This window comes from Rissa tridactyla, chromosome 8 (genome assembly GCF_028500815.1).
Source record: "Rissa tridactyla isolate bRisTri1 chromosome 8, bRisTri1.patW.cur.20221130, whole genome shotgun sequence".
Classification (NCBI taxonomy): Eukaryota; Metazoa; Chordata; class Aves; order Charadriiformes; family Laridae; genus Rissa; species Rissa tridactyla.
In genome coordinates, this window is record NC_071473.1 from 7,813,339 (window position 1) to 7,836,704 (window position 23,366).

The window sequence follows — 23,366 nt, forward strand, 5'->3', positions numbered from 1 at the left end:
AAGTGTTTTAATTGATTCAAAGTCACTGAATGACCTGTTTGTTCTACTCTTAACAATTTCTTAATTAATTAACCATGTGTGAACATTAAGTGCACCCTCAGACCGGGCTGGGAGGAGCGAGGAGAAGGGATGCAGCCTCCTCCTGCATCCCCGGCTTGACAGGGGGCTGCTGGGTGCCCTGGGGGCATGTGTATCCCCGGCACTGCCGCAGGCTGCTCCCGGGGAGAGGGTGAGACTGGTGAGCTGGGAACGTCGCACGTCCCTCCTGGTGCTTGGCCAAGTCGTACCGGTCATTGCCTGCGCACGGAGGCTGGTCCCCAAAGGAACCGCTCACCTCCCTCGTGTGTCTCTTCGCTGGAGCCCTGCGGTGCCTGGGGAAATACCATCAAGGAGGTGTCGGATCAAACACCCTGCGAAATGGGCTCAGTGAGGAAGGAGAGCAAATTTATTAATGGGAAGTGAAAAACCTCTTTTTATTCCTCCACTTGCCTTCTCCCTGGGATCTGTCTGCAAAGGTGCAGAGCTTAAGTCCAGAGTGTTTCAAAGGAATTACTATATCTGTCTTATGGACTCCATATAAACACGAGCTCCACCTGCACCCCTTGGGGGATGATAATTGTATTGCCATGAAAAATATAGGCTGGAGCTGCCAGTTGCCTTGGTCCTTATTTCTGACCCCTGCAGCTTCCCTGCTCTAATAATTCTGCTGCTAATTGTTTGCTTTTTTTTTTTTCTTTAGGATCGCTTGTATTTTGTGATGGAATACGTGAATGGTGGGGACTTAATGTACCAGATCCAGCAGGTTGGGAGGTTTAAAGAGCCGCATGCTGTGTAAGTTCAGTAGCCCTAGTATGGCACCTTCAGGGTAGGTATTTGATGTACCTTTGTGGTATAGCTGGAGGTATAGTCCAAGCCACAGGCTTTCGTGGTGCCAGTCCTGGGCAGAAAGGGAGGGGAAAGGAAGGCCAGCAGGAACCGGAAAATGCAGGATGATTCTTTGCCTGGTGCCAAGGATGCTGGTGCCTCCAGCTCTTCTTTGGGATACTGCACATGTTGATCGATAGGTAAATAATCGACCTTCATAAAAGCAGCAGGCAGAAAGTTTCGGAGGCTTCCTGGGAGACACCGGCAGCAGCTGGTGAGCTCCCAGCCGCTGTGCCGCCAGCGCGTCTCCGTTCTGCCCCGGGCCCGTCCCCAGGGTGTAAAAGGGACGTTGGGTCTTTGGCTCCTCTGCTGGGGTTGCCAACCCGAGCGTTAACGGGTGGCTTTTGGCTCCTGTGCTCTTTAATCTGGACAGAGCAGAATGTGGTTGTGAAAGCCTTCATATGCTTAAATAAAAAACACAAAGAGTGAGCAGAGCCTGGGTGGGTTTGAACTGGTGTTTTGCACTCTGGCAGAGTCCTCGGAGACCTAGAATATTCTTTAAAGGAAGCGGTGGCAGTGCATGTTATCTCCCTGGCCTCCCCGAGATGACAGATAACTTTTCAAGCCGCATTGCCGGCGCACAGTAACGAACAGCCGTAGATCCCAGCTCCCGCTTAATGAGAATTTGCGTAACAAGAAGTGACAGCCCCCTGCTAGCCCACAGCAACCGGATCGCATCCCTGCCCGATACGAGCAGAGGGCGGGTTGTGCCATTCTCGTGTGATACTTGTCTGGTATTTTTATGTTGTGGCTGTCGTTATCCTTTGGTCATGTACGCCCAACGCGTTTCCTTTAGAGCGATTGGATTTGAAAGGTTTTCATTTTGATTCATCTCGTTTAATTATCAGTCTTCGCTTTAAATCTTTCGTTTCAGATTCTACGCAGCAGAAATAGCCATCGGCCTCTTCTTCCTGCAGAGCAAAGGCATCATTTATCGGTAGGTGAGCAAGTTCCTCCTTCCACTCTTCTCCGGAGAACTCCAGCCGGAGCAATGTAAGGACCGCGATGCTCGGCAGGGCTCTGCCCCCTGCTAGTGCCACGCGTGGGCTCCGGCAGCTGCCTGCCGGGTGTGCACACCCGAAACGGGGCTGGGGGCCTCGTAGTGTCACAGAATCACAGAATGGCAGGGGTTGGAAGGGACCTTCGGAGGTCATCTGGCCCAACCCCCTGACAAAGCAGGCTCAGCCAGAGCAGGTTGGACAGGAACGCATCCAGGCGGGCTTTGGATATCTCCGGAGAAGGAGACTCCACAAACTCTCTCGTGTCACTGGGTTTTGAGGAGGTTCTTGTCTTTGTCCCCATTTTAGAGAAAGGCAGCTTTGGTTTCTCTCTTGCCTCTGTTTCATGCGTTTCTCGCCGTACGACACAAATGCTCGCTGGCAGCACGGACCAGTTCCGAGCCACGTACTTTGCCGCAGGGCACTATTTTCTTACCATTACCACTAGAGTAAGTGCTTATGAATGGCTTATTCTGAGATCTGCAGTGCAAGTCTGTCACTTCTGGTTCAGACGTTATAACTTCTTTTCCATTCACAATATAACTGTAGCATCCAGAGTTAGCCAGGTTACTGCCAGTGCCGGACCGGACTCTGAGGCTGCTGGATAAGCGCTGAAACTTGTGTACCACTGCTCTTCCCCGCTCGGGAGTATTCTCAGAGCCCAAGGTAGAGCAGAGCATCCTAATGAGTGTCAGATACCATTAACCGCTTTGCAAAAAGAAATGCCAGCTGTGCTACTGAAGTTATGAGAAGCTGAAGCCTGTTCCAAAGATGAAAGAAGTGGAGCAAACCTGACACAAGGGATGTTTTTTGCCATCAGCCGCTACAGAGAGATTCTAGGTCTGCCGGTCCCCAGTGCCCCTTCTTCCTTCCTTCCTCCGAATCTGAATCCAGGCTCGTGTCCGTCTCCCTTTGGCCCGTCAGGGTTCTAAGCACTGACACAATAATTGGAAAAAACAGTCTTAAAAACCAGCAAGCTGTAGTAAATTATGCTGTTCCTTTTACTGGGCTCTTACTTGACAGAGTTAAGCCTCGTGCACCGTGCAGCCCCACGGCTCTGCTGAGCAGGCTCTTCCCTGCGGGGGGTTCCAGCCGGGGGTCTCTAAAAAGAGGGTGACACAGGCACCGTGTGCCCTTCCTGCCAGCTCCGAGCCGTGCCACGTGCCCCTTTGCTCTTCACCAGCAGACCAGCGGCGTGCAGCCGGGCAGAGCTGCGGAGACCCGGCCGATGGGCGAGCTGGGCACAGCTTCTGCCTGCCACCCGTGTGCCACTCTGTCACCTGCCTTGTCACCTAATGTCGCCCTCAGGCAAAGGAAGTCTTGCAGGCATGCTCCGATATTGAAATGGAGACCTCCGAGTAATGCGTTACTGTAGAGAACGTAAGCCAGGAATGGCCCAGAATCACAGAACTGTGTGGCAATTACATGGCCGATAATATATAATTTGCACCCGAAATACTGAGTGTTTGCTCCAAAACTGTCCTTCAGGCTGGAGCACCCACCTCTGGAGGGACTGGTCAGGGCTGGGAGTCAGACCGGGAGCTCTACAGCTGAAACTGTCTCCACAGTTTGTGCTAAAGAGCAAAATTCCTGCAGGGTTTGGATATAACTAACAGATACTCTGTGGATGTGGATCAGAGGGAAAGACGGTTGATTTCTCTTTTCATGGGGCAGCGTAGCACAGGTGATGCAGGGCCTTCTGCTGAGCAGGTACTTCTTCATTTCTGGTGAGCTTTGATTTTCACCCGATTTTCATAGGAGCAAAAAAAATAATCAATTAAACCCGTCTCCCTGCTAGATGAGAGAGTTTTCTGTTGTACGCTTAAAAGCGGTTTCCCCAGCATGGTGTTCCTGTGGGTTAAAAGTAAAATAAACACTTCATCCTGACAGATCTCTGACTTATTTGTACTCCTTTCCCCAAACGTTATCCTACAAAGAGTCTGGGTGTGAGACGAAGCCAGAGCTCGCTCGCCGGAGAGCTCCTGGAGTCGGGAGATTTGTGTCTTTGCTGGGGGTGGCTTCACGTGCGGTCATTTGTGGCATTGCTTTGCTTTCTCTTTGTAGGGACTTGAAGCTGGACAACGTGATGCTGGATAGCGAGGGGCACATAAAGATCGCAGACTTCGGCATGTGCAAGGAGAACATCTGGGACGGGGTGACTACCAAGACCTTCTGCGGCACTCCGGACTACATTGCACCTGAGGTAGGAGGTGGAGAAAGGCGGTAGATGTTCCGTGCGTGTTTCAGCAGCCTGATGCTCTTTTCCATGGGATGACTTGGCTTTGGACAGATTTCTGAGAGAAACAGGGGCATTAAGGAATCCACTGTCAGCCTGGAAAGTTCATCCCCTCAGTGCTGTCCATCCCCCTGAAAGCTACAGCTACCTTTAAGGAAGTGGTGATGCTGGATCCGCCTCTCTGCACGGCTGTGTGCCCTGCTTCTTCCTCAAAGTACAGAAAATCCTCCGTGCTCGTCTCCCTGCACTGTGTTTTTTCCCTCTCTGGGTGTTTTTCCCACATCTGTGCCACCGGCGTCCTCGTGCCTGTCTGATCCTTGGCGCGCTCAAACCCACCAGGGGCTGCTCCTCACGCCCTTCCTTGCTTCTGGAAAAGATGAGCTCGGGAGCTCGGCTTTGCCCCTCGCCACCTGTGACAGCCGCTTCCAGCACAACGTGACCGGTGGGGAAAAAAATGAATTATTCGTGGATAATATTTCCATGTGAAGTGGAATCTTTAGATCTCTCCATCTTGCTACTTGCAGCAAAGGGCTGTGTGCCTGATGAGCTGAAGCTCCCTATCTACACCTCTAGATTGCTCCAAAATTATTTTGCATTTGGTTATTACTTATGTGATGGAGTCGCGTGTGACACTTACATGAAGTGCTATATGGGTGCAATTTAATGTCAGATTTGTGAAATTCAGGTAGGTAGGTATTCCCAAATGCCTGTTCCCTTAACATAAAAATATCCCTCTAAAATCTTCTCACTCTGCTGAATTTTCAATGATGAGATTAATATTTATTCAGTTAAATATTTTAGAGAAAGAGGTTCTTTTTGCTAGGACATAGGTAGATGCTAAACTACATAGTGTTTTGCTGCAGCCAGAGAGGTTTCTAATTAGGCGTTCAAATGTGTGTTACATATCCTCATCCTGCCAAGATTAATATTGGTGTCCTGTTGGTACGTAGCTCAGCTGCTGTGTGTGATTAATACTCTTTCAAAGCAGGACAAATGACCAGTTCTCTTGGTATTTTCCTGAGCATTATCACTTAAACTCTTATTTTCTTCTGCTCGGTCTAATTTTTTTATTTTTTTTTTTTCTGTCCAAAAGAAAGAAGATGGGAAATTAGGATGCAGATCACTACGGTACGCAGGAATGGTGTTAAAGCTACCAGGGGGTCTCAAAAGAGTGAATGTTCACATCCCCTACTTTGCAAATAGAAAAAGGGGGTATGTGGTCCTGGCGTGGTCTCCTGCTGGGTGGCCAAGCCCATGGGGGGGTCCCTGGTTGTAGCTCCACTCCAGGGCCCTTCTGCTGGACCATGCTTCCTCCCGCTAGGAAGCTGCAGTGTTCTCAAGCCAGCATGTCTTCAGGGTAAAAATGTCCTGCGATTTGCTTGACCCATTTTCAGGACTTTTTCTATTCTGAGGTACAGCTCTGCGTGCCAAGGTGACAGGTACTGAACGCAAAGGACCCCGCATGTAGAATTTCCTCTGAACAAAACGTGTTCTTCAGCTGTTGGGTTTTGACCTTCCCTAACGTGCAGTCGGCGACTTCAATTTACAGAGACTGCTTTTCTGCAAGGATTTCTTCTAAGTACTGTTTTCTTTTAAAAGCCTTTATGGTGTGAAGAGTTCACACCTACATTTCCCAGAGCACTCGTAAATCATCTAAAGAACAAGTGGGAGGAACTTCAAGTGCGCTCGGTCGAGGAATTTCAGAGCTGAAACTGGACGTTTGGTCTCAGTGGGAAGGGTCAGGCCTGACCGCAGGACACTGTCAAGGCTCTCAGAGTTGCGTCACCACATTTGGATGTGTGGCTGGACCAGGACGAGGACAGAAGAGAAGACTGGCGTCAGTCTTTCTTGTTCTCTAGTCATGCTTTGGTGCTGTTACTTCCGCAGGATGGAACTCGTCTCTTCCTGGGTTGGGTGGTAGCACTTGGCCTGCATCTTGATGTACCTCCTGGGCAGATCCTGTTGGACGCTGCAGAGGTCTTCTGCAAGAATAGAAGTGGCTGAAGATGAGGACTCTGGAGGTTGCAGGCATTGCCCACAGCCATAGAATCATGGAATGTGTTGGGTTGGAAGGGACCTTTAAAGGTCGTCTAGTCCAACCCCCCTGCAGTCAGCAGGGACATCTTCAACTAGATCAGGTTGCTCAGAGCCTCATCAAGCCTGGCCTTGAATGTCTCCAGGGATGGGGCCTCCACCACCTCTCTGGGCAACCTGGGCCAGTGTCTCACCACCCTCATTGTAAAGAACTTCTTCCATGGAGCCATGAGACCAGAGCCTTTCGCAGGAGCAGGGGGAGCAACATCAGGAGCAGGCCTCTGGGGCCGGATTGCTGTGGACATTCTCCTGTGATTAGCATCCGATTTGCATTTGTACTCAAGTAGAGGAGTCTTTGCAGAATAGAATTCTGTAATTTGGATGAATAAATCGTGTAATTGTTTTGCGTTAAGTGACAGATGGCAAAGCCCAAGGCCTGTCAAACCCCAAACGCTGAAATGACGCCCAGCAGCAGCAACCGGAGCTTGAAAGGCCCTTCAAAGCAGAAAGGTGCCTGCGGGAGCCCGGCTCCTTCTGTGGCCCCTGGGTTGGACCTGTCACTGCTGTTGGGTGGGCTGGGGGGTGGAGGGACTGAAGGCAAGGAAGGAGGGGCCTGGCTTCTGGCAGCAGCCCCCGGCCAAAGGTGCCGACGTGACGTCTCTCTGCACGCTTGTGCCGAGGGACATGGAGAGCTGAGCAACAGAGGTGCCATGGGACCCAGAGCTGGGTCCGTTTCTCCACCAACCACTTGTTTGTCAGCAGGGTTTTGCTAACGGGGACCGACCCCCTCGCTGGGTTCAGCTGTAGGTGCCCCAAGCCACCGACACGCACGGGGCTCGGGGGGGAGGTCACCTGCTCCACGGAGGCAGAAGTACCTGCTCCACAACCTCCACGGAGGTCGCCTGCTCCAGAGGTTGGCTCTGCCGCAGGGCCGTACAGTTATGAAATTCAGGGTGTTTCCGATTTCGCTGAGTAAATCGTGGGAAAATGCAAAAATTCACGTCTTGGTGCCTTATCCAAAATAAATGTTGATTTTGTTAAATTTAAAAACAAACAAACAAAAAGCCCCAAAGTTACATCCTAACTCCAAGTTAAATCCTAACAGGTTGCTCAGGTAAGGGCAGGGCCATCGGTTATTAGGTAATTTTGTGAGAGATGTTCTGCGATAAATAATAGAAAGCAAACTGGCAGCCTGGAATGCAGAGGGTATCGAGTACCCATATGCTGCAAGTCTGTTTTAAAGGGCCACGTACCATCCACGGAGTGTGTTGTTATTTCAAACCAACTGCACTGAAGTCAGCGGGGAAAAAAAAAATAAATCCCAAAGCGCATCAGGGTAAGCAAGAACGGCTGCTGCTCCTTTTCCCATGTGCCTTGCTGTGATGAGTCTGTAAGAGCACAACAAATATGCTAAAATTTCCTCTGAATCAGAATGAATCTCTCTCAGATCACAGTGAATATTCTGTGGTTTTGTTCCTAATATTTAGTGCACATTTGAGAGCTGGTGATTTTTTAAAGTCGCTGAACCTTTTGCCTATTGTGTGTTCTGTTTATAATTGCGATTTCCCACCATTCAGGGACTGATGTCTCAGTAAATAACTTTGTCCTTTTGACCCCGACTACAGCTTGAAATTAGTTTGCGTTGGGCCAACAGGTTAAAAATGGGAGTGTAATCCTGCTGTTTGTGTTGTTTTCAGATAATTGCTTATCAGCCCTATGGGAAGTCCGTGGATTGGTGGGCATTTGGAGTCCTGCTCTATGAAATGTTAGCTGGCCAGGTAATTGAATTTTAATTGATTCCTATGGGATTGTGTTAAATTCCATTGCGAACATATGCCGATGTGTAATTTGTTTTGTTGCTGGCACACGGCGGGGTGCCGTCTCCTCGGTGCTGGAGATGAAGCCGTGGACGCAGCCCCGGGGACTGCGATGCTGAGCCACGAGTCAGCGCGCGCCGCAGACGGGGCTGCCGTCATGGCTGAGGATCAGCGAACAGAGGCTCAAAGATCAAGGAAATGCCGCTGAAGCTCTGTTTGCTTTGCTCTAGGCTCCCTTTGAGGGAGAGGATGAAGACGAGCTCTTCCAGTCCATCATGGAGCACAACGTAGCCTACCCCAAGTCCATGTCCAAGGAGGCAGTGGCGATCTGCAAAGGGGTAAGGGTTTTTGGTTTCTGGGAGGAGGGAGGAGCGCAGCCGGTGGATGCAGTGCTGTCCGTGCACCTCCAGCAGTCCTACACCCACGGGGGACCCAAACCCCTCCTTGTCCCCCTTATCCCCCTCGCCCTCCTCGCTCTGCTCTGGGCTGCAGCCTCCTAGCGTGGGGGGAATCTGGCAAAACTCCATCCTCTCTGCTCCTAGAACCACAACTTGCACTACTTCGCGTATACGTACTAAAAACATTTTAAAACAACACCCAGATCCTTCCTGTGCCGTTACGCTACGCGGGTAGGACTTGTGGGCTGGGCTGTCTCTGCTCAGGTGAAGGGCAAGAGAAAATGGGAGTGTTGGATGGGATGTGGGAGTTGAGGGCATCTGCCCAGCGACCCGTCTTCCCCGTTAGGTGACGACAGGGGAGCTTTATGCATCTTTGCCTGAAAAGCAAAACGATGCCTAGAGAAAATGAACGTGCTTTCTAAGTAGTTTTCCTAAGATCAGACGCAAAGCCTTCCTCCTGCAGCGGTTTCCGTTTAGCGCTGGTGAGTCGCCCTTCAGGGGCACCTGCAGTCCCGTGCTGGCGGGTCAGGGCAGTGTTTTCATTATCCTATCTCTTAAATTGCGGTGGAGCTCTGCATTGCCCGGTGCCCTGAGCTCCCTGTGGACTGGGCCTAGGCAAGGCTTAAATGCAGCCTGAATTAATTTGGGTAGTGACGAATAAAGGCTGGCTGGGTCCAGATGCTGTGCGCATGGTTAGTGCTTGGGACTGAGCCTCGTCTCAGCCAGCCAGTGTCAAGCACTGCTGTAAATATGTGTTTGTGTAGGACTTCAAAAAATGTTTGCTTTTAATAGTTAATATTTAAAATATCTGAATGTTCTATATCTCAAAATAGTGTTTCTATCTACAAATGACACGTCTTGCGCTTAATGCTCCCACTGCGGCATTTCAGAGCCCCTTTCCAGTGTTGCTGGGATTCAGAGCTGGTGTTAAAGAGGAGAAGTCACTTGTCCCATGGGGAAAAGCTGCTGCGGTTGTTCGCCGCCTGGAACGGGGCGCAGGGAGGGGATGCCGTCCGGGCCACCTGGCACACACCTTCAGCAGAATGTAATAAAATCGAGTCCTGAGTTCAGAAACCACACTGGTGGTCAAAGGGAGAATTTCCACCAAGTTTCTCACCCTCCCTCATTCCTCTTGCTGTTGGTTGGGACATAAGGGGAAAGTCCACTGTGTCCCTGGCTGAGCAGGAGGGAGGGAAGATGCTCTGTGATGCTGAACATCATTATCCCCGCGGTGCCCGAGGGAACGGCGCTTGCGAGGCAGCGGAGGCTGGAGCAGGGACGGATCTCACTGTCGGCTTTGTTTGCTGTTGCATCAGTCAAAATGGGAATGCTGTAAATAGATGAGAAGAAACCATGACTGAAACGTCTGCTGGGTGTAGCTGTAATGGCTTTTCTCACTCTTGGAAACGTGAGGCTGCACGGGAGGACCTTTAGCCATGCATGGAGAGCTTGGGTCTTTATAAATTCTTGTCGTGGTTTTTTTTTTTTTTTTTTTTTTGCAGCAAAGTGGTGGTTCCCTTTGTACAACTGTTGTTTGAGGGAAGTGCACAAAAACTCCTGACATCCTTTGCCGCCACCAAAGTGCTACACCAGAAAGTTTAATTTAAGATATGTGCGGTATTTATGAACCGTCAGTAGGCTGGAAACAAAGTATTTGCATTTTCCCTTGGAATACAGTAAAATCCGTCTCAGTTAACCACAGGGGCATTGGAGCATTGCTGTTTGTGTTGGTACGTGGTAGGTCTTCCAGGAGGGCGCAAACCCAGCCTTAGATCAGTCCAGAGAGCAAACAGGTGGAGAAGCCTCTGCTTTTAAATATGAAGGGTTTGGTATTTCACTGCCATGCTCTCCAAAACAATTTTGTTGTTCCCACGCGGTTTCACTCCGGCATGCCGGTGCCAGTCATCACTTACTGTTGCACAGCTCGGAGATGAAAAGCATTTGATCCTGAAAGCCTTGTATCGGCCCGAGCCAAGAAACAAGCGTTAATCAGAGATAGTTGGCTGGGAAGCAAAATGGAGAGCTAACCAGAACACAGCTCCTTGACTCGACAGTCAGCATCAATTAGCGGATCAAATGGAGCATTTCCCTCCTCTGCTGTCAGCTCGGATCTTCTTCCCAAGGCTGCTGTCGGAGCTGCGGTGTGCGTGGCGCAGGTAGCTCGGCTGTGCTCTCCTCAGCTCTGGTTTGGTTATCGGGAGCCGTTTCAGAGCCGTGGAACGGCGTGTGTGTGTGTGCGTGCACATGGGCACTGGCACAAACCATCACCCGTTTTCCGTCCCATATGGAGGGGTTTGACTGTGCCTGAGCAAAGCGGCCCTTTCCAGGTGAACGGATTGCCTGCGAGTATAAGCTCCCTCTTTAATCCCTGCCTGGTAGCAAAGGCATAAAACGGCATGTTTTCCGCAGTAAAGTTTACAGGTATTTTGCGTGGTGTTTCCACTGGTGGTGCTGCCTGGGAAAAGCACATCATCGCTGCCTAGTGCCGCGCTGCAGCCCTCCCGGAGGCACCTCTGTGCCCATCTCTCGGTGGCCACGGGTAGGAAAAGGGCGGCTGGAAGGTGGGAGCGTTTTGGGGCCACACATGGTGAGCACTCCTGGGTGCCGAGGGATTTGCTGCCTCTGGCTCCGGCTGAAACGCCGGGCTGCGGTTGGGATGGGGCCGGGATGTGCTGTGCCACGCAGAAGGTGCCCAGCTGTGCGCCAGTGCGACGGAGGGGCCGGTGCCCTGGTGGGAAGGTCCTGGTGGTGGCCACTGTCCGCAAGCCATGTGGTCTTGTCGAACAAGGACAAAGATCATCTGTTAAATGAAGCCCACGAACACGCAGCGACCTCTTGCCTTCCAGAGACAAAAAATAAAGCTGCATTTTAGCAAAGCAGTTGAGTCCAGACTCAGACTTTCCTGTATCTGAGCTCCAAACATCAGACATACCGTTACAGGTGATTTGGTCTAAAGCATCCTTCCTTATTTGCCGAAGCCCGAAGGGGTTTCACTGCGTTGGTATGGGGACTAAATCAACTTGTTCCTGTTTAATACAAACAAAGCTAACTGATTATCCTATGTAAGCCAGGAGAATCAATCTGCATGTTTATGGGGTCCTATATATCAATAACAGATGGTGCCTTCATGCTCACATGAGTAAAAGCACAATAGGAAAACAAGAAAATTTAATTTCTGGATGCATATAGTGAAAATACTGAATAACTGCACTGTAGTACAGCTCTGTTTAGCTTTACAGGCAGGTACGTGAAGTAGAAAATCTTTTATGATTCATTAATCGGCTGAGCTGCTGAATTTCATGTGCATTTGTGTTCGGCAGAGGAGGCTGGGGGTTTAACGGCGACGCTTCGGTTTGGGGGGCAGGTGTGTGTATAACAGCTTCCAGCACAAAGCGGCAGGTGAGAACCTGGGCGCTGGCTGGAAAAGCTAATTAGTAGACGGGCACAGCCTGTTCTTGGTGGCGTGTGTGTCTGGAGTGCCTGCAGGGCAGCGCGGTGGCTGAGGTTCAGCAGATGCGAGCAGGGTCGCAGATGTTTTCACTGGGTGCAGGGGGGGTATCAGTCTCTCCCGCAGCGGAGGGTCCACGCAGGGGGACCCCCAGCATGGCACGGCCTCGGCAGCTCTGCGGGTCTCCGTGAGGCAGATGGAGCTGGGAAGCAGGCCGGGATGCAAGGGAATGGGGCAGCGAGCTGCCTGGCCCGCCAGCACCACCGACCTTCAGAGCCTCCATGGGGCTGCACCGTACCTTTGCAGAGGGGCGACCGCACATCTCTCCAGCTCGCTCTGTCGGATGCTTTCCCAGCTGAATTTTATGCACAGGCATCCATGAGCTTTAGTGTTCACGGAGGCACAGATCCTGCAGGCACAGGCCTGCTTTCCCTCCTTGCCCAAAATGACCTCTGGCAGTAAGAGCCAGAGGTGTGTCAGTGCGTTCTGGATCAGCGCTTCACAGCAGAGACCCACGAGCAGATTTCTTTTCCTGTCTGCTGGATGCAAACTAAGCCATTTGACGCGCCAGCCAAATCACTAAATCAGTTTATTAGCACATTTCAGGCTCTCACATTGTTGTCGGAGACTTGCCTTAGGAAAACCTGATTGAGTCGCAAGGATGCTTTTTATTCCCCCGCTTTAGCACAGCTAAGTGGGATCTGATTGAATTGCCGGGATGCTGTCCGGAGCCTGGCGAGGAGATGCAAAGATCCTCTTATTTAGCTGAACCCGACTCAGCTTGAAGTGGATGGAGTGAAAGCCGAGGATCAGTGAGGTTCAGGGGGACACAGCTTCGCCCTGTCCCTGTGCCGAGGGTGGTGTGAAAGCTGCCCGGTGGCACTGAGGGATGGCATGTCGCCCGCCTCGCTGTGCTGCCTCGGCACCGGGAGGACCCCGAGCCTGCGGTGGGGCTCCTGCCTGCCAGGGCCACCTGCCCGCAGCGCCTGGTGGCACCGCTCCCCTCTGCTGGCAGGGGACAACGGCGCTGGATCCAGTCCCTCCTGCTTGTCCGGGCGGCCACCACGCTCATTCAAGAGACCGAGACATGTAGCATCTTCCATCTTGTCTTCTTACACTGGGGTTTATTATTTTTATAAAGGGCTGCATGCTGCGATACTGAAGGAAACTGTATTATTTACCCCAAAAAGTTAAGCACCAGTTAGAAAAAAAATCTTGCTTTTGTCTTTGCTGCCACCTCGCACCCCCATGGCCCTCCCTCTCCAGCCCCCCCCGGCAGCAGCTCCAGCGGGATTCCTCGCACGGAGACGGGCTCTGCAAGGCTGATAGTGATGCCGGTCACGTCCTTGCCCTGAGGAGAGGCAGGTCTCACCATCTGGAAAATCACTTGTCCAGCTTGGGAAGCCTGGTGGGCCTTTGCTGTCTGCAGATGGGCTTTCCAGGGGGTGCTGCTGGTTGGAGGAAGCCTCGCTCCATCAGTCCTTCCGCTGCAGGTTGCCTTCGCAGCTGGCTGGCCATGGGTGTAGTGCCATTTGCTAGCAGAGTGGTTAGCAGCTCCGCTCTTGCTTCACATTTGTAGGTTGTGGGTTTGTTTTTCTTTTTTATTTTGAGATTTTTTTTTTTGGAGGCTTTTCCTTGCTTTCAGCTCCCCGTTGTAGCATTCCTTTTAAAGATCAGCTTCCCTGAGCAAGTTTGTTTTGTGCAGTCGTGAATGGCAGGGCTGGCTTGTGTCAAAATACTTACACCTTGGGGCAGAGGAGCTCTGCCTGGACGTGGGACCTGGCGGGGGCTTGGGCTGGTGTATTTATTTTTGCCAGAAGATGCTTGCGTATAAAAACCTCGTCTTTCAGGGGTCAAGAGTCTCAACAGAAGGGTTGGGGAGGTTCCTCAGCTCTCCGGTCGGAGCGTTACCACCTCCCTGCAGAGCTGCTCTGTGCCCTCCAGGGGGTCCCAGGAGGGCAGTGGGGGTCTCCTGCAAACCTACAGCCCCAGGAGACAGAGTCAGGCTTGCTGCAACCTCTGCTCAGCTCCCGGGTCAGTTTTAACTGCCCGGCTTTTAATAAAGTAGTCCTTTTGTTGCAGGTGTACAGTTCATATTCTCCGTGCTTATCAACGTCTTACAAATCTCTGGAATCTCCATCTGATCTCCAAACACAGCTCAAACAATGCCCCCAGGATATTAATGTTTGTACAGCCTCCCTTAATTCCCGTGGCCCATTTCACTTTTCTTATTGAGCCAGTGAAGAGGAGAAGTTTAGATGATAAACAACGTTAATGGACTGCTTGTGCTTGTTTTCTCAAAATTGACTCTTTCATTAGAAATACGCCTCTTGTTTGAGCTGCCGCAACTCCAGAGAAGTGGAGGTTCTGCTTCCAGGGCTAATGAAAGTTTCTGAGGGCAGATTGTTCAATGGGCAGTGGCCTTTGAAATTAATTACGCGGATGCTGAGAAGTTTGCTACCAAGCCAAGGGACTGCCAAGCAGCTTTTCGTGCATCCTGCTGCCCCCGTTGTAGCTGCTGAGACTGCAGCGGTGCGGGGTCTACCAGCACCCTGACGGTATTTCTTGGTGAACCAATTTCATTCCCAGAGGAAAAGGGGACGTGCTTATCCCACCCAGTAGCCATGCACTTGTGATCTGCTTAGGCTGCTGTTGTAAGCCATTGCCAGCCTTCCCTGTCCCGAGAGCGGCTCCTGCTTCTCTCTTTTTTCTCTCTTTTCGCTTTTGAGCACCAAAAGCTGGGAGAGGAGGTGGGAGCCCCTCTTGGGGTCCGGGCACTGACGCAGGGTGTCCCGGGGCACTGGCCGTGTGGTGCAGGCTGCCCAGCCGGGCATTGCAGCACCCTGGGGACATCTCAAAGTGGATGTTTTGTGAAGCAGTTGGCCACTCCGTGACTGTTTCTTCTCTTCCTCTCCCCAAGCTGATGACCAAGCACCCTGCCAAGCGACTGGGATGCGGCCCAGAAGGTGAGCGGGACATCAAGGAGCACGCGTTCTTCCGCTACATCGACTGGGATAAGCTGGAGCGCAAGGAGATCCAGCCCCCCTTCAAGCCAAAGGCTGTAAGTGTGGCTGCGTGACGCGTGTTCCTCCCCTCCCGCGCTCCCCCACGCCGGTTCTCTCCTGCACAGTCTCTCGTGCTCGGGGGGGGCACACGCAGGGCCGTACACGCAGGTGCTGCTCCTCCTGCCCGCAGCGTGTCTCTGCCTGCTTAGAAGTTGGTGGCACGTGTCAAACCACTGCTGTGACAGGAGAACTCTTGGACGCCTTGTCTCCCTCTGGCTTGCAGGGGTAGAAACACGACGCGTTTAGCTCCCGGATTTAACTGTGTCGCAGTTCTGTCTGTTTGTTATCCCAGGGGTCAGTCTTTCTGTTGGTTTTTTTTTCCCTCCTTTCTTCTTAAGCTGAACAGGTCTCTCTTTTCTTTCCTTTTTTTTTTTTTTTTTTTTTTTTAAAAAAAATCTAAACTTTATTTCAACATCTAGCTCAGCACCCTAGTCTGCCTGAATGGGCAATGGAGCTGTTATTTCACTCAACAGTTTCTCTCCAAGGTGCAGCGGCGGAAGGCTGGAGGCTGGCTGGCGGGTGGAGAGGAGCCCTGCCCCGAGGAGAACCTGGCTGCTCTCTGTCGCCTCTGCCTTGCTCTGAGCTGGGCGCTGCTGGCGCGTGCTGGGAGCGCGAGGCTCGTGGCGCACACGGCTGTAGGGGGAGATAAGCTGCCAGCAGCGAGACTGAGGTGGGGACATAAGTCACCCGAAAGCTGTTTGTCAAAAAAGATGAGGCTACTTGACTGCTCCTTGCTCTGGCCATCTTTGCGGTGACTTCTGTCCGTGCGATGCCGGTGCCAGGGCAGGGGTGCAGCCGGAGCCACGGCGCAGGTTTCATCGCCTGCTGCCTACGGGGGTTGTGTGAAGCTGCGCGAGGGCAGGAGCCCGTGGGCTGCGGGGCTCGGGCTGCTCCGTATGCCCCAGGCACCTCCGTTTGCTGCCTCTGGGTTCTCTGCCCTTCCCAAGAGAGGGTGCACAGGCAGCAGTGACCACGTAGGCTCGGGGACAGGGACATCTCTCCCTGGATTTCTCTTTGCCACTGTTGGGACTCCAGGGTCACAGCTATGCCTGAGTCTCTCCACTGTGGTCCCGGTTCCTTAAGACATGGTCTTATTTGTATGTTCCCACCTCCTGCATGCCTGTTAGCTGCTGTGCCCTGGTTGAGCGCTGGTGTTTTGCAGAAAACTGTGAATCCAAAGTTAAATCTGGTTTACGTGGCTGATATGGACTGATATTTATGCCCAGTGATCAAGGTGGGGACATTGCGCGCTCTCTTAATCCATCATCCTGGATCACAACTCAGAGTCCAGGGATGCTCCATGTGTTTAACTGAGCCTTGCTGAGCCTTCCTTGCTTCCCTGCTCCCCTTAACAACCCTGGACACATCTGCTTTTCTTCTGCTTGACAGTAAACCTGTTCTCTTTAAGGGATCCTTTCAGTGCTTGGAAAAACTCCGCTTTCAGGGAAAACGTGGAGTGGGAGCCCCTGTGGCGTAGGGTGCTTGGCTCCTTTAGCCCTCCTCCCTCTGAATGCCTCTGCTCTAGCACCCTTTTCCCTTCCACAGCTCCTTGCTTGACTGATCCAATATGAATAAACCGCCCATTAGCTGGGGCTGGTGGGAGCCTCTGCAGCCGCATCTCCATCCTGGCATCCAGCATGGCTGCCGGCCAGGAGGTCTGCTCCTAGCCCCAGGTCGGCCAGCGAAGCCCCACGTGCGCTCGGCACCGCGTATTTTAATTTCAGACAAATATTTTTACAAAGGTAACTCCTGCGCAGTGATGCCTGTGCGGGAAGCTGTGGGGTACCCTCCTCAGAGCCTTTCGCTTCCGTGTGCGCGGCCCAGAGCTGCTTCTGTGCCGTGTGGTCTCGGGCTGCCCTCTGCATCAGCACAGAGAAAAATGTCCCATTCTCCTTGCCTGCCTCAGAAACGTGGAGCTCCAGGTGGCTGGTGATGCTAGCACAGAGATCTGAATCGCTGCCTGCTCTCCTTTCCCTGGGAAGGAATGGCATCTTCAAGCCATTAGACCGTGGAGGAAGGGCATTACCAGGAGGGCATTCACTTTGATATCAAAGTACAATAGTGCTAAAGTATTTGGGGCTGTTTGTACGAACCATGATTTGCTGGCTTAGGCTGGGATCCAACCTTTGTGTAAAGGAAGCTAGACATGAGACGGGGTGGGCTGTGAGCTCCAGCCGCAGGGAAGACCCTGCTCCACGCCTGGAGCCCGTCAGGAGGGCCGAGCAGGCACCGGGGCTGCGGGGGTCTTATTCTGCAAGGGCCCATTTCTCCTGAAATCCGTAACTCCTCTGTGTTCGTTTGCTAACGAAGTGGTTGCCGCGTCCCTCCTCTACGTCTGCCCTTTCCTCCTGAGCAGATCCCCAGTGCTGCTCTTTGCCATGGCTTGCGACATAGCATTATTTGTTATTTGGTGTTTTACAGTTAAAAATACAATTGAATTCTGCCAAAAGTGCTTTCTTACCGGTTTTATGTTTTAAAAAGTGCAAATTTTGCCCTGCTTTAAATGTCTTATGTCCTTAAAAATCCTTTTGATGCCGGACTTTGGAAGGGGGACGGTAAGCCGCCGTCTGTCGCATCTCACCTAACGGCTGGCGCTGGGGAAAATTCACCGTTTGATAGGACAGGAAGATTAATAGAAAGGTAGGCGCAGTAGATTTCGGATTTAGGTAGGATTAAGACAACTCAGGTGCCTGCTGATAGCTGATATTTCAACAGCAGCGCGTCTGTGCTGGAAAAGGCTGCTCCTTTCATGCCAGCTGTGAGCGCAGATCAGAGCGGCACAGAAATGAAAATCCGGGTTTGGGCACCTTCACAATGTGCTTGGGTGGGTCACGAGGAAAGACGCTGCGTACTGCTTCTGACCTTCAGCCGTTCATGCGGGGCTTGAGCGCCTGCTGGAGCAGGGGATTTGCGCTAGCCTGCCTCTTTACCTTGGCTTAAGTCTATTTTTTTAATTTTTTTTTTTTTTCTAAATTAGCTTCTGTAAAGATAAGGTTACAGAGATTTTCTGCAAACCAAAGTTTCAAAATACAGAATAATACGCAAATGTGGGCTCGGTATCTGCCCCCAAATCATAGAAAGGTTTGGGTTGGAAGGGACCTTAAAGACCATCTAGTTCCAACCCCCCTGCCCTGGGCAGGGACACCTCCCACCAGACCAGGTTGCTCCAAGCCCCGTCCAGCCTGGCCTTGAACACCTTCAGGGATGAGGCAGCCACAGCTTCTCTGGGCAACCTGTTCCAGTGCCTCACCACCCTCACAGTCAAGAATTTCTTCCTAATATCCAATCTAAATCTACCTTCTTTCAGTTTGAAGCCGTTGCCCCATGTCCTATCATTACACTCCCCGATCAAGAGTCCCTCCCCATCTCTCCTGTAGCCCCTTCAGACACTGGAATGGGCTCTAAGGTCTCCGCGGAGCCTTCTCTTCTCCAGGCTGAACAACCCCCACTCTCTCAGCCTGTCCTCGTAGCAGAGGTGCTCCAGCCCTCAGGGCATCTTTGTGGCCCTCTGCTGGACCCATTCCAACAGGTCCATGTCCTTCTTGTGCTGAGGGCTCCAGAGCTGGACACGGTACTCCAGGTGGGGTCTCACCAGAGCAGAGTAGAGGGGCAGAATCCCCTCCCTCGCCCTGCTGGCCACGCTTCTTTTGATGCAGCCCAGGATGCGGTTGGCTTTCTGGGCTGCAAGTGTGCATTGCTGGCTCATGTTGAGCTTCTCATCCCCCAGCCTTCCCGTGCTGCAGCACCACGTAAGTGCTGGAGCGCTTCAGCCCCCCGAGCACAAGTCGGGGGCGAACAGAGCCCGGCCCAGATTGCCTTTAGCATCACAGTAACCAATTCTGCTTATCAGAAGGTGTCATTAGGGTCCCATTCCAGAGCAGGCGGGTGGGCAGCTCGCATCCTGCCTCCGCACCTCTCCCCGCTGGAGCAGTCCCCATCCGCACCCAGTCTCCGCAGAAGCATGGTTGCTAGTTATCTCTTCTGTAGCACCCACGCTTTTTTTGCCACGTTTCTGTGATTTGTTTTGCCATCTCTGCAGGTAGTGAGGGTGGGTACAACGGAGGGTTCTCCGTGCCTTCCCAGCGGCTTCTTGCCGGGAAGGGCTTCACATCACATTCCCTGATTTTATCATCACTTTGCAGAAACCTGCGGCATTTTACACTAGCAGAGAAACGGACGCTTCAGCCCTCTGCCTGCCTTGGGTGTTACATCCCCGGAGCGGAAAATAAATTCCCAAGAGCTCATGTGTTGCTACATGCTTTGTGCTTGATTAACCTTTATCACGGAGACGGTAACGAGACAGATCAGGGTCTGGGTTGTCTTTGCTGCGCAGAAACTCAGCGGGTTTGACATGGGGCTGTGCTTGGCTGCTCCGTGCTTTGGCTCCTGCATAACAATTCCTTTCGTGGGTCTGCATTTACCCTGGGAATTGTATTTACACTTGCCTGCTTTCTCTGTCTCTCATTGAGATAATTATTGTTTTTGGTATCTAATTACTCCTTTACTTTACAAAAAGCCTAGTGATTTGAAAAGTCTCCTCATTTTGAAAGCATTGAAATCACACGGCAGAGCACAGGATTGCTCGCAACAGGACAGGGGTTTAAGAAAAAATGCCTTTAATCTAATAATTTTTAATTACATAAATTAAGTTTCCTCTAACTGCACCGAAGTAATTAATATTGAAATGCCATTTATAGGCCCGGATTTGTAAAAACTCCGGTTCCCCTGCATGTGCATTTTTGTAGCCTTATTTTCAGCCTTTACAAGGTGAGTTCAGATGTTTGCGTAAGTAATTTCCTAATTAGATGAGATTTAAGGACTGAGGGGGCCAACAGTGGGTGGGAGCGGGCCGTGGGGAGGCGGCCGAATGCATTAAGGTTAAACATCTCCTCTCGTAATTGAGACAAGATTTGCTCCCGTAGCCTCAGGGTCCTGTAAAGCCTTTCTCTGAGATTCCCCTCTGATTATTCAGCCAGTATTTTCAGCGTATTGGGCAGAAACTTGGCTTTGTTCACAGGGGAGAGATGAAAGCCAGGGTCCGACATCAGAAAACCCTCGCAGGGAACGCTCCCAGCCTTTGCCTGGAGCCAGGATGAGCGTGCGCTGGAGCATCCTCAGCTGCGCTTTGGGGTCATTAACCAGACACTTATGAATGAAAAGCACCGTCGTTGCCCCTGACCAGCACAAAGGGGCCCTTGGTGTGGCCCCAGGTTCACGCTGTGACCCAAATTCCCCCAAACGCCATGCATCTGTTGCCAGAAGTGTCCCAGAGCCCTCATCCTCCCCTGGGCAAGGAGCCAGGTTTTTAACCTGGAGCAGCACTGGGAAGGTCAGGCTTGCCCAAGCCAGCAATGCTGGCGGGATTGGGGCTGTACCACTGTTTTGGGCCAAAAAACTGGGAAATGGGGGGCGTGTTCAGCCCACCGCTTCTCCTCGGCGCGGGGAGCAAGGGCTCCGTCGCAGCAGGAGAACAGCCATCCTCGGCTTTTTATGATCTTTGATTGTGTCTCAGGGATCAATGGAAAATATTTTATTATGCCTTTTGTCTCTATTTGAAATCAAGCTAGAAACTGATAAAATAAAAAGGCTATCTTTTAAGCTGACAGTTTTATTTCTGCAGCCAGAAAAAAAAAAGTCATTCTGTGCTGGCTATAAATATTAGACAGGACACATTGGGGATTTATGTAAGATAAATTCCCACTCTCCCCCTTTCATCAGTCAGGATGGAGTGATGCCTGTACGTTAATATAGTCCTAAAATGAGGCAGATTTTTCACAACGTGGCTGTAGATAAATGTAAAAATTCATACGGCGTGTCTCCCATCCTTTAATGAGGAGCTTAATTTCGGAAGCTTTAAAGATGGTGCTCCTGCAGATAGCAACCGTTTGCCATCCAGAGCGGCGTGGATCCTTGTTGCTCTCTCTGATCGCACCAGACCTTGTGTCTGAAACTCCAGCACTGTTGGGCCTTGGCCACTGGAATAAAACCTGCCGCATTCCCAAGAGCCGGTGGCTGCCTGCGGCATCACGGGGGCAGCTCGGACTGTAGGTGCAGGACAGCAGAGATGCAGGTCACAGCCTTTAGACCTTGGGTTTGGGCTTGGATGTGACTCCTGTAAACCCAAAGACAATTTCCAGCCTTAAAGTATGTATTTTATCTACGTGAAAGTTCCCAAAGAGGAGGAAACGCTGATTGGTTTGCTGACCGGGACAAGTTCTTATGCATCTGAACAGAAAGTCTGCAAACTTCACAAAGCCGGGCATTAAATGCTATGGATAGATGCAACTTTTAAAATTTTACATCCACGTTTTCTTGCCTTATTGCATTATGATGGGAATTATCCCTTGCCAATATACATATTAAAAATATATTTGTATTTTCTGTCCCAATAAGTGGAAGCATTTCACAAGGATTAGTTTTTAAATCTTTGATGGGGTTGCTCTTGTTTGATTTTTTTTTTTGATTTTTTTTTTTAAGAGACAGCACATTTCTTTGTAGCAAAAAAGGAGGCTTGTGCTGTCAGACGTTTCACGTGAACTGCCTTGCGTGTCTCCACCAAGATCTCATGCAGCTAATAGGCAGTGACAGCTGTATTTTCAAAGCGCCGTAAGGCTTTCGCTGTATATTGGGAGCTGATAGAATCTGCAGGTGAGCAGCTGATCAGTAGGTAAACCCTGATATGGTTATGTGTTACTGCACTGATAACCTTAAGCACTGCAGATTTTGCCGGTAATCTTGCTCATAGTTTGTTTTATCTCGGCGCCGAGGGGGGAGACTAGTGACAACGTGGCCTAGAAAAGCCCCTGGTCTCTTTGTTTCATGACTTTAGCTTCCAGGCTTTGTGGAACCGGCAACTTCAATTTGGGGAATTTATTTTCTATTGTGATGTTAATATGATGGCTTTCAGGAGGGCATTTGGCTGACGCTGACTGGTCAAACATCTAAAACATACTTTCGCGAGACTCTAAAGCTGTGCTTGGTTACGTGGTCTGGAGCAGCGACCAGCTCCTCCCAAAAAACTGGAGCTGTGCCAGGTCTTGGTCAGATTCCTCACGGTGGGAATTATCAGCTCGTCTGGAGATAACCTTGCCTTTCGTTTGGGGACATCTGTGAACCTCGCTGCTGCCCTGCTGCTCTGGAGAGGGGGCATCTCGAAGCCTCTGAGCCCTCTGGCCACACGGTGCCTGGTCTGAGCGTCCCCAGGGGAGGGACCTGGGGACTCGTCTGCCCTCCCTCTGTCCCCGAGCACGGCCGGGGGCTGCTCCCCAGCTCGGCAGAGACAGCGGGCTGGGATCAGGCCAGAGCTGCGGAGGGGAGCGCGGAGACAGCTGGAGTAACCGAGAGGGGAAGGTAAACCAGAAGGTCCCCGTTTGGCCCCTTCTTCGTGTGATGCGGAGCCTCCACCTGCCCAGGAGATGGGCACATCCCTCTTAGTTCGCACCCGCCTGCTGCTCCCAGCAATCAGGTGCTCGGAGAGAAGAAAAAATGTGGAGAATTGCCTCAGGATGGGGTCCATACAGCAGTCAGGGATTGGCAAGGTACAGGAACTCGGGCTTTTTGTCGAGAGTAGCTAACAAGCTGTGTGCCTGCCAGCCTGCTTGCCGCGCTTGTGTCTTCATTCTCCAGCTCCTTACTGGGTTTCTGTTGTTAATTTGACCTGGGCTCTGTGTTTTCTGGTGCAGGGACCCTTTCCCTTTCTTTGGAGAGGTCGTTTTCCATTTGGGTCTCTGTGCTTGAAACCAGGGATTTCCAAAAAGTCGTTCCTGGAGGGCCGCGATGGGGACGGCATCGTGCTGGGACCACGGCCGAGGGCGACTGGGGCAGGTTCTCCCTCACCAACACAATGCTCTTCATAGGCCGCATGAAAAGGCTTCTCAGGCTCGTTTTGGGAAGCCCTCATCTTCAGTACCCTCTGGTGAACTGGTTCACACTGCGTTTGCATGTTTGGTTTGGAGGGGTTTTGTTTGTCTTTGGTTGTTTTTTTTTTGCCTCACTCCTCCCCTGCGTGGCACCACCTCATTTTTGCATCAAAATAATCGAAAAAGAGCAAACCGCGTTGTAACCTACCACACCGAGAGCGGCGTCTGCTCTTGCCTGGGCTCAGCCGTGGGCCAGAGGCAGGAGCTGCGTTCACCGGGGCTGATGCCGCGGCACATGTGTGACCACGGCGGCCCAGAAGAGATGCAGGGGGGGGAAGGTGCCTCCGAGCTCTCTGAGTAAGTTTGGGTGCTGAGCTGGAAACCGTGCTGAGCTCATGGTGGTGGGCGGGAGACGCGTTTGGGAGCAGAAGCTTGGCAAATCCAGATGAGAAATGTGCTGTAGGTTAAGACGTTGCCTTACAAAATATGAGAGGTACGATGGTGTGGAAGGATGGGCTGCGAGGCTGGAGGGGCAGGCGGTCAGTGCGGCTGTAGCTAGAGTTAAATCAACTCAAACGTTACCCATT

At 51.6% G+C, this 23,366-nt stretch overlaps 1 protein-coding gene across 3 annotated transcripts in view; it reads left to right on the plus strand.

Moving 5' to 3' along the window:
- Positions 1–23,366, plus strand: part of PRKCB (protein kinase C beta) — a 143,205-nt gene that overhangs the window by 111,473 nt on the left and 8,366 nt on the right. For all 3 annotated transcript variants that reach the window (XR_008468087.1, XM_054212127.1, XM_054212126.1), the window contains exons 11-16: positions 740–831; positions 1,799–1,861; positions 3,987–4,125; positions 7,890–7,970; positions 8,240–8,347; positions 14,776–14,916. Coding sequence is in view for 2 of the 3 variants with exons in the window: in XM_054212127.1 (XP_054068102.1) it covers positions 740–831; positions 1,799–1,861; positions 3,987–4,125; positions 7,890–7,970; positions 8,240–8,347; positions 14,776–14,916 (624 nt within the window). In the remaining variant the exon portion in view is untranslated. The remainder of the gene's footprint in view (positions 1–739; positions 832–1,798; positions 1,862–3,986; positions 4,126–7,889; positions 7,971–8,239; positions 8,348–14,775; positions 14,917–23,366) is intronic.